Source organism: Squalius cephalus (genome assembly GCF_949319135.1).
Source record: "Squalius cephalus genome assembly, chromosome: 2".
In the NCBI taxonomy this organism is placed as follows: Eukaryota; Metazoa; Chordata; class Actinopteri; order Cypriniformes; family Leuciscidae; genus Squalius; species Squalius cephalus.
In genome coordinates this window covers 46,337,840-46,348,851 of record NC_137123.1, presented here as the reverse complement: position 1 = coordinate 46,348,851, position 11,012 = coordinate 46,337,840, and the positions used below count along the sequence as shown (strand labels likewise).

Sequence of the window (11,012 nt, the reverse complement as noted above, 5' to 3'; positions counted from 1 at the left end):
TTATATACTGGAATGCACCAAGGTTAGCTTCAGTAAATGTCTCAGAACAGGCCAACAAAACCCAAAATTGACACATTCAGGTTCAAATGATTTGCTTTTGCTCGCACTTAATTAGAGAAAATTAGAGAAATTGTATATCTTGCCATTTTATATGATGACTATCGACCAGACTGTAAAAATTGTAACTATAAAACTATAAAAAATTATAAAAGCTCTTTCTTAATTTGATAAAAAAGGGGGGAAAAAAGTATTTCGATTAATAATAATCTTACGATCTTTCTAAGTAACTCCAATGATAATATCTCCTTTGCATTGCACTTGCACTTGGTCGATGAATATTAATAAGGTCATGCTGGAGTTGCTTGGTAACTTACCCGGAGCGTACAAGACGTGACCTAATTAATATTTATTTGCCAGGCCTTCAACCATAGTAAGAATCGTTGATTCGCCAGTTTATTAGCGCCCTCCTACTAACGTCTATCTCTCAGCCAATAGGTAGGTCTTCTGGACAAACGTCATGTTGCGTAATCAATATTCATAAGACAATCCTTCAACGTTTTATAATTCCTGAATCCGGGACCTAGCGAAATGCAAATAGCGAGAGCCAGCTGTGCGTACTCTTTGCATCCCCGCGCTCCCGTTGGCTACATCCTCTGTCAATAACAATGAGCTCGTTTCAGGAATGGTGGTTTCAACCGTAACAGCTGTACGGTTTGTCAGTTCTGGTGTTTAGTGATTTAATCTATCAGAAAAGGGATTGGCGAATTAATCGAAAAATGGTATGTAGCAATATGAATGCGTTTGTACTTGTGTTGTATTTATTTTCTTGCCACTATTCACGTAGCCTAAATATTTGCTCTGTCGTTTACAGTATCATCGGCTGTGTAAAAGCGATGGAAATAAGGCATTACTCAAATATGTAATTCTGTATTATTATAGGTGAATAATTATTGTATTGCCTCATTGTGTGGTAAAATGTAACCTATGCAGGAAACCACATAACATCTCATGTTTTGATTTACGCACAAAAAGCACTACATCATATTTGAATAGATGGCTGAATTGGTAAACAATAAGAAAGCAAATTATGCATTCCTCTGCTATATATATATATATATATATATATATATATATATATATATATATATATATATACAAATGGCAGAAGAATGCATTAATTGCATTAATGCATTATTATGTGTATAGTCACCGATAAAGACATTTTATATTTGTATATTTGTATTTTTATTTCACATTTGTATATCTCTCTTTTGGCAGTACGGTTTTGTGAACCACGCACTGGAACTTCTGGTGCTGAGAAATTATGGTCCAGATGTGTGGGAGGACATCAAGTGAGTTAAAATGTATATATTACATCAATGTGACAATGACACTGGCAAAAATTTTTTTTTATTGAAATCTAAAGCTACTGAAATTAAATAACATTTCAACAATTGCTATTTTTTTCTCAGCACTTTTTCCTCAATACCTAAATAGGGGAAAAAGTAGTTGCATTTCCAAATAAATGTTTTATATCAGTGGTTCTCAACTCCAGTCCTCGGGACCCGCTGCTCTGCACATTTTGTATGTCTCCCTTATTTAACACACCTGAATCAGATCATCAGCTCGTTAAGAGAGACTCCGTGAACTGAACTGAGTGTGTCAGATAAGAGAGACATACAAAATGTGCAGAGCAACGGGTCCCGAGGACTGGAGTTGAGAACCACTGTTTTATATCAATAGCTCAGGATGTTGTGATAGCCCAGCCTTTACTACCAGATGCACTTTTTCATTAATTCAGACTCAGAGCTTGAGAAGTCACGCATACCATGTCGTGGGGTGAGGTCACATGCGTACAACTTTTTCCTCTTGCACAAATAGTTCAGCTTTATTTTAACTTACTCCAGCTCTTTGACATGACTTTTAAGAGCATTCTTGTCAAGTCACAGCTGTGCTTAATGTAAACATATGTTTTAGAGTCTGTTTAGGCTCAAGTCGTGAGCTTGAGTCTCACTCAATGTTCTGGCAACTTTAAAGGATTCACTTTCAAATAAAAATTTCCTGATAATTTACTCACCCCCATGTCATCCAAGATGTCCATGTCTTTCTTTCTTCAGTCAAAAAGAAATTAAGGTTTCTGAAGAAAACATTCCAGGATTTTTCTCCATATAATGGACTTCAATTTCAATCAACAGTTTGAAGGTCCAAATGTCAGTCTCAATGTAGCTTCAAAGGCTCGACACGATCCCAGTCGAGAAATAAGGGTCTTATCTGAATAAGGGTCTTAAAAAAAAACAAAAAAAAACTTTTTAACCACAAATGCCCGTCTCGTACCATCTCTGAGATGCGCCACGCATTACGTCATCACGTTTTTTGTTAATTTGATAATGTAATAGTAATTGCTTGATGTTCTTAATCTTTCATATTAGGTTTTTTTTTTTTTTTTTTCAGGAGAGAGGCGCAGGTTGATGTAGAAGGACAGTTTCTGGTCAGAATTATCTATGAAGATGCCAAAACATATGACCTTGTGGCTGCTGCAAGCAAAGTACTGAGTATGTTTTTTTTTTTTTTTTGGAAGGATACAGATAATCATTTGCAAAAAACTTAAATCAATTAATTAAATATATCATTTTTAAGTGTTATTTAAACAGATGTGATTCATTCTATCAGTTCACAGGTTGATGCAGAACAACATCATGATTAACTGGTGTTCCCCTTCAGGGACTACCGCTGCGTGTAATCGCAGTGGGAACGCCTCCAGCGTAGTGTGTCTGAAGCATGAATGAAATCAGTCCAATGGCGAGACGGAACGTAGTAGGCGGGTGACGTCATCAACCAGGAAACTATAAAGCACCCCTGAATCACAAGCGAGACAGCTTTTGTTACTTCAGCAGCGCTCTGTGTGAATCTATGTCCCTGGTGTTTTTTTGTCTGTCTTAGAATTTGCTAGGCAGGAGTTTTCACCCATATATATATATATATATATATATATATACTATATAAAAAAAACAAAAACTTTATAATGGCGAACAAACAGCATTTCAATAGGGTGTTCATCCCTACCTATCTACAAATCACGGGTGGGGATACACATATTGTGTGCTGTTCGTTTGGGAGCACAGCACGCTCAATCAGCCCTCGAGGGGACTGAATATAAGCTGTGAGAACGCTGTGCTCCCGAGTCCCGCCGGTCGCTCTTTGAGGAGGGCGCCTCGGCTCGCGTTCCTCGCGGCTCGCGTTCCGCTTCTGCCGAGGCAGAGCGGCGGCTCGAGTCACAAGGTTCGCAAATGGATCTGGCAGACGGGTTTTAGAGACGGGCTTCGCCTTTTCTCTGCCTTCACCTGCCAGGTCCAGTGTCTCATCTCGGGGCGGAAGCACGCTTTGCGGTTACTTCCACCCCAAATGAGGCATCGGTACTGCAATTATCCAGTTCTGAGGAGCTGAATGTTGTAGTTATCGAAATAGACTCGCCACTTCAATGTGTAGAAAAACACACGCACAATAATGAAGTTTTAGAAAACAAACTGTTGAGTCTTAACTAGCTAGAAAAAGCAGATCTCGCGTTTGCTGAGGCAGCGCGTAGATGGCAGCATAAAGAATCAACGGCTTGGATCTCAAGATCCGCAATTTATTTATAATGTGGAGGAAACTGAGCTCAAGGAGTTTCCCTTTCTCTCTTATTCCTATTATCACAACTAAAATGTGTGTTTTCAAGCTATGATTCTTTCTGTATTCAAATATGAATATTCAGCCTGTAATTCAGACTATGAAATACTTTGTACTGGCTGTATTTAAATTTGAGAAATTTAAAATTAACTGCATAAAATACTATGCACTTTCTAAAATCCATGCTTATGGTAAGGGCATGCGCCGAGTGCTTCGTGCCCTTTCTAATATCAGTACTTATGATAAAACGGATCTGAGGATCGTTATTATCTCTAAGTAGGCCAAGGAGCCCTGACACCAGTAGTGTAGGGCTTCTGAGGGTACACCCCTCCTTGGGGAAGATGGTTTCCACCTTATTATATAGTGCCCGTCTCCCCTCGGTGCCCTCAGGGGGGCCGTTCTGCCAACCCCGTCTTCATGCCGGGGCGCAGAAGGTCCCAGCAAGTTTTTACCTGAGGGTTGCTCGCTCCTTCCGAGGAGGGCTCTAGAGTAGTCAGGCCAGTTGTTCCCTGCCGGTGCGCCGTTACAGGACACTGTGCCTGCTGTTCAAAATACACCCCACCGTGGGGAAGACGGTTTCCACCTCATTATACGGTGCCCGTCTCCACTCGGTGCCCTCAGGGGGCAGATCTGCCAACCCTGCCTTCATGCCGGGGCGTAGACGGCCCCAGCGAGCGTTTCCCGAGGGGCGCTCGCTTCCTCCGGGGAGGAGTCTAGAGCAGTTAGACCAGTTGTTCCCTGCTGGTGCGCCGTTACAGGGCACTGTGTCTGCAGCTCGACATATTCCTCGAGAGGCTGGCACCCTAGTCGATTTTCTAGTGGAGTGGAAAAATCTTCCCAATGTGTCTCAGTGGGTCCTGCATACAATCGAAAGAGGTTACGCTATACAGTTCAGGTCTCGTCCGCCTCGGTTCAGAGGGGTCCTTCTCACTGTGGTGGGCCCTGAGCAGGCTCTGGTGATGGAACAGGAGGTTATGACTCTTCTGCAAAAAGGAGCTATAGAATGGGTTCCTCCTCCCAGCAGGTAGTCAGGTTATTACAGCCGGTACTTCATTGTTCCAAAGAAAGACGGGGGGTTGCGTCCGATTTTAGATCTGCGTCTTTTAAATCGCACTGTAGGGAAGCTCAAGTTCAAGATGCTCACTCTCAAACAGATCGTGTCACAAATCAGGTCCGAGGACTGGTTCGTCACGATAGATCTGAAGGATGCCTACTCCCATGTGTCTATTCTTCCTCAACACAGGAAGTTCCTGAGGTTCGCTTTCGGGGGCGAAGCATACCAATATCGGGTTCTTCCGTTCGGCCTAGCATTGTCACCCCGAACGTTCACGAAATGTATGGATGAAGCTATAGCCCCTCTAAGGCTGCAGGGCATCCGCATTCTGAATTATATCGACGATTGGTTAATTCTAGCTCAATCGGAACAACAGGCGGTTCGGCATCGAGATGTCGTTCTTGCTCACATCAAGAGATTGGGGTTGAGGCTCAACGCCAAGAAGAGTGTGCTTTCTCCATTACAGAGAACCACTTCTCGGTGTAGTGTGGGATTCGATGACGATGCAGGCACAATTGTCACCTGCTCGTATTGCTTCAATTCTCGCCGCAGTAGATCAGGTCAAGCTAGGCCAGTCATCCACTGTGAAACAGTTCCAGAAACTGTTAGGTCTCATGGCAGCTGCGTCCAACGTTATTCCTTTTGGCCTCTTGCACATGAGACCGCTACAGTGATGGCTCAGAACCAAGGGATTCTCCCCGAGGGGAAATCCGCTCCGCACGATCATGAGTTTGCGACGGTGTCATCGTGCCCTGATCATGTGGAAAGATCCTTGGTTTCTGTCCCAAGGTCCTGTGTTGGGAGCTCCTTGTCGTCGCGTAATGCTAACGACGGATGCCTCTCTCACGGGTTGGGGGGCGATCATGAGTGGTCGCCCAGCTCAGGGTCTGTGGCAGGACCATCATCGTCTATGGCACATAAATTGTCTAGAGATGTTAGCAGTGTTTCTGGCTCTGAAACACTTCCTCCCAGACCTAAGGGGCCACCATGTTCTTGTCTGAACAAACAACACATCGGTGGTCTCTTATATCAACCATCAGGGGGGGTCTGCGTTCTCGCCCGCTTTACTAACTGGCACGTCAGATCCTTCTATGGTCCCAAGGGAAAATTCTTTCACTGAGAGCTATTTATCTCCAGGGGTATTTAAATCAGGGGGCAGACATCCTGTTGACGCAGGGGCCGAGGCCCGGGGAATGGAGACTTCACCCCGAGGTGGTGGAGCTCCTATGGGAACATTTCGGTCGTGCCAAGGTAGACCTATTTGCTTCCCGAGAGACATCACACTGTCCACGGTGGTTCTCTCTCAGCCATCCAGCCCCACTGGGTTTGGACGCTATGGTACAGGCATGGCCGAGGTCACGCCTGTATGCTTTTCCCCCGATCGCTCTTCTCCCTGGAGTTCTGGAAAGGGTTTGGCGGGACGGAGTCAGCCTACTCCTGATAGCCCCGTTCTGGCCGGCCCTAGTATGGTTTTCGGACCTTGTGTCCCTCCTCGACGACTCTCCTCTGGAGATTCCGATCAGGAGGGACCTATTATCTCAGGCGAGTGGGTCGATCCTTCACCCCCGCCCAGATTTATGGAGACTGTGGGCTTGGCCTCTGAGGGGGCTCAGCTCATAGAATCCGGTCTCTCGACTGAGGTCGTTGAGACCATCCTCCAATCCAGAGCTCCCGCTACAAGGAAGTTATATGCTGCGAGGTGGAAACTTTTCACCTCTTGGTGTGGAGAGCGCCAACAGGACCCAGTTAACTGCCCGGTCGGTACAGTGCTGGAGTTCCTGCAGGACCGTCTCTCCACGGGGTTATCCCACTCTACACTGAAGGTGTACGTGGCGGCCCTAGCTGCTTACCACACCCCTTCGAGTGGAGTTTCTCTTGGGAGACACCCACTTATATCTCGCTTCCTTCATGGCACTTTGAGGCTGAGGCCAGCAGTACGCACGAGGGTGCCATCATGGGACTTGGCCATCGTCCTAGAGGGTCTCTCCCTAGCTCCTTTCGAGCCCCTTGAAGAGGTTTCCGAGAAGTTCCTTAATCTCAAAACAATTTTTCTGCTTGCTATTTCGTCTCTCAAAAGGATTGGAGACATTCAAGCACTCTCGGTTGCTCCCTCGTGCCTGGAATTCTCACCTGGCATGGCTAAGGCCTTCCTCTATCCTAGGCCAGGTTATGTTCCAAAGGGTCCAACTACTGTAGTTAGACCTGTCATACTGCAGGCTTTTTGTCCTTTTTCTGGCGTCGGACCAGGAGAAACTTAATTTGCTGTGCCCAGTGCGGGCTCTAGATGCTTATGTCCACAGAGCTGCCCTGTGGAGGAAGTCTGAACAGTTGTTTGTTTGTTTTGGGTCGCCCAACAAGGGGTGCCCTGCATCTAAGCAAAGGATGAGCAAGTGGGTGGTCGAGGCCATCTCACTTGCTTATGAGTCGGCCGGTCAGCCTTCACCTTTGGCTGTACGGGCTCACTCCACTAGGAGTATGGCTGCTTCTAAAGCTCTCCTTTCAGGAGTTTCTCCTTAGGATGTTTGTGATGCAGCAGGCTGGTCCTCACCGCACACATTCGTAAGATTTTATTGTCTCGATTTTAGCTCCACTCCTGGGGCTCAAGTTCTTTCATCAGCTTGTGCGCCTTGATTACACACAACGGAGACTTGCTCGCATGGGGACGTGGGTATTGCGTTCCCACTGCGATTACACGCAGCGGTAGTCCCTGAAGGGGAACGTCCTGGGTTACGTATGTAACCCTAGTTCCCCGAAGGGACGGACGCTGCGTGTCCTGCCATGCTCCCGGCATCCCCTTGGATCGCTTGCTTCAGTAACATCAGAAGCTGTCTCGCTTGTGATTCAGGGGTGCTTTATAGTTTCCTGGTCGATGACGTCACCCGCCTACTACGTTCCGTCTCGCCATTGGACTGATTTCATTCATGCTTCAGACGCACTACGCTGGAGGCGTTCCCACTGCGATTACACGCAGCGTCCGTCCCTTCGGGGAACTAGGGTTACATACGTAACCTGGGACGTTATACAATGATATGTAGCAAAATTACTTAGTTTGAATGTAAAAATCTACTTGATGTTTTTGATGATAATTTTTCTTTTCCTTGTTGATTTAAATATGATTTCTTCTCCACTAGAAATAGATGCTGGAGGCATCTTGCAAATGTTTGGGAAAATGTTCTTTGAGTTCTGTCAGGAATCTGGCTATGACACCATTCTCCGAGTGTTGGGCTCTAATGTCCGTGAATTTTTACAAGTAAGAGCCTACTGTTTTTATCACCCAAAATCAGTAGCAGCAATGTCAAGGAAGTGATGCAGGCAGCACTGTCTGTTTTCTATTTCACGCATTGCATGTACTGTACTTTTTTTGAGGGTGATTTTTAGAATAGTTAAACATAATAATAGACTGGGTCAGTTTTGTTAAATTGAACAATAGAAATGGTATGTTTTGTGTCAGAATTGACAATAACATCATCAGCGATACATTTGAAATAATCCTTAATGTCCTTTCACTAGCAATTTGTGAAGTAATAATATGAATTACAGATCATGTTTTTCAAAGAATGTAATTTATTTGGTTTATTTTGTGAGAAATTCTATGCTAAGGTAGCCTAGAAATCTAGACGCACCCTAGCGGCAGCAAAATGTATTTTGCAGCCAGGGCAGTCTAGCAACTCTCCATAGACTTTCGAGCTGCAAAAACCTAAATTGGGTCAGGCCAATCACGTCGCTTATAGAGTAGGCGGGGTGGGCTTAACATATGACCACAGAGTTGCGACGGTTACCTGCCTGCGACTTGAAAACAAAGAATGGCGGCTGCTGGAGAACAGTCTTTCGAATCGGCTTTGTCCGCGACTCTGGAGGACTTGGAGTTAAGTTTTTCTTTGAGAAAAGAGCAAAGAACGGCACTTAAGTCATTCTTAAAAAAAGGAAGATGTGTTTGTCGTTTTACCGGCCAGATATGGCAAAAGTTGAATCTATCAACTAGCTCCGCTGTTGGGAAAACGCTCTGGGGTGCGTTTCCCGAAAGCATCGTTGGCCAACTATGGTCGCAAGTTCCGTCGTTACCAATAGAGTTCAATGGACATTGCGATGAACTTGCGACCATAGTTGGCCAACGATGCTTTCGGGAAACGCACCCCTGGTTGGTTGTAGCGCTGTCCTATTGCGTGCAGAGGGAATTTGAAAGACAGCCGTTTATCCCGCCCCTCGGAGTGAGCGTGTCTATGGTGAGTTGCCAGACTAAACATCTTGATGTAGGTCTGGCTTGCCAGCCTAATGCTAAGGCTGTGTCCATAGTAAATGCCAAAATTAAAAATGAGAGAAAAGTTTGACATCACCGTAGCTAATGGTTTTAGTGAGCTTCTTAAAAAACAGACACTCATTTTCAGCAGCTTAGCTGTTTTTCAGCAGCTTAGTTTAAAAAAAAAAGAAGATTTTTTTAATGTATTTTTTTATCATTGTTTATTATTTATATATTTAAAATGCATAATAATAATGTATTGCTATATTTTAATTTTTATATTTAAATATTCATTTAAACTCATTACTGCAGTTTATCATATAGTGTGAATTTCTCATTAGTTGTATATTTGTGTTTGAGTGTGATGCCGCCAGCCTAATTGAGATTCTCATATTTTTTAAATGACTAGAATGATTTCACTACTTTAAATATTGAGTCGCATGTAACTTAGTACACACCTTTTCCTTGCATTCACTTATTCCAGCTAAGCAAAAATCTGCTCTTTGCATCTCCACATTAATATCATCTTGTTCTCTCCTTCAGAATCTGGACGCATTGCATGACCATCTGGGCACCATCTACCCCGGCATGCGCGCACCATCCTTCCGCTGCACGGATGCAGAGAAAGGGAACAACCTTATTCTACACTATTACTCTGAGAGAGAAGGACTTCAGGACATCGTCATAGGCATCATCAAGACGGTTGCACAGCAGATTCATGGAACTGAGATTGAGATGAAGGTCTGCTTGTTCTGTCCCTGTCCATTGATTATCCTCCCATATAGATTTTGCTTTGTTCCTTGAATTGTCTTTAGCCTGGCAGATTCAGATTGGTTGCAAAGATGGTCCTGTGGTCAGTTCTTATACCCCTAATCAAAAGACAGGTCTGATTATACATTAATAGATAGATAGATAGATAGATAGATAGATAGAAATAATAAATAGTATTAATATTTCAAAATATTACTGTTTTTAATACATGTTGTTAAAATAAATGCATCCTTGGTGAGCATAGGATACTTTAAAAAACATAAAAAATAATCTTAAAAATATTAATTTATTTATATAATTTATATAATAATTTATATATATATATATATATATATATATATATATATATATATATATATATTTTTTTTTTTTTTTTTTTTTTTTTTTTTAAACACAATGGTATTTTACATTAACATTAAGGTAATTGCAAAAATCTGCAATGATCAAAACTTTACAGGAAGTAGACTAGAAGTAGATTTAGTCTCATTCTCACAGAGCTCAACGATACATAACATGATGAACTCCCTGCGGTTTATCCTTTGTCACTGTGCTTCACTCTCTGCTTTATTTTCAAATAAATCCCCCTTACCCAATAAGAGCTAATCATCCCCCAGATGGCAGACTGCTCTTTCCGTCCTTCTCTCTCCATCTGGGCTTAGTGTGAAATGAGGGAGTCCAATCGACAGACCCTTGAAATGCAACACCTGACTTGTTAAAAAAAATGTTAGCCATTGTTGTCATGGTGACGGCAGGGCAAAGAGACAGCGACTTGACGTCAGTGAAATGGGCTCAACTTCAAGCTGAGAGAGAAAAAAACAACAGCTTCTCTGTATTCAGCCCAAGCTGATATGATGTCTACAGTTAAAAAAAAAAAAAGGCTTTTAGGGCCATTTTCAGTGATATTTCTACGTTTGTGGCCATTTTCAGTGATATTTCTAAAGAGAAAACAGTGAAACACTGCAATGAGTGTCTTCATTACGTAAAAAAAAAAAAATCCAAAAGTTATTTCTGTATTTGACTCATACTCAATGCACTAAACATTCTCCTTTATTAAACACTCAGACACAATTGAAGCTGTAACTTTATTTTTGCTTAGTCTAAATGCTATGCAAGGACTGAAGACAGGAATAAGTTCACTGACCCTGGGCTCTTAGCACTGAAGATGATATTGTTTGGAATCACAAGGGACCATTAGACTCTGTCTTTTTTGTTCTTAAAAGGAATATTCTGAGTTCAATACAAATGAATCTCAATCAACAACATTTGTGGCATAATGCTGATTAC

The 11,012-nt window shown here is 43.0% G+C and overlaps 2 protein-coding genes across 2 annotated transcripts in view; one reads left to right on the top strand and one right to left on the bottom strand.

Annotated features, from left to right (window-relative positions):
• The window catches only part of LOC307153899 (uncharacterized protein), a 226,227-nt gene that overhangs the window by 132,947 nt on the left and 82,268 nt on the right, over positions 1-11,012 (bottom strand). The gene's annotated exons all lie outside the window — the stretch shown is intronic.
• gucy1b1 (guanylate cyclase 1 soluble subunit beta 1) overlaps positions 630-11,012 on the top strand; it is a 102,442-nt gene continuing 92,059 nt past the window's right edge. The window contains exons 1-5 of the mRNA XM_079863643.1: positions 630-779; positions 1,279-1,352; positions 2,452-2,552; positions 7,852-7,970; positions 9,501-9,698. Coding sequence (XP_079719769.1) covers positions 777-779; positions 1,279-1,352; positions 2,452-2,552; positions 7,852-7,970; positions 9,501-9,698 — 495 coding nt within the window. The 5' untranslated portion in view covers positions 630-776. The remainder of the gene's footprint in view (positions 780-1,278; positions 1,353-2,451; positions 2,553-7,851; positions 7,971-9,500; positions 9,699-11,012) is intronic.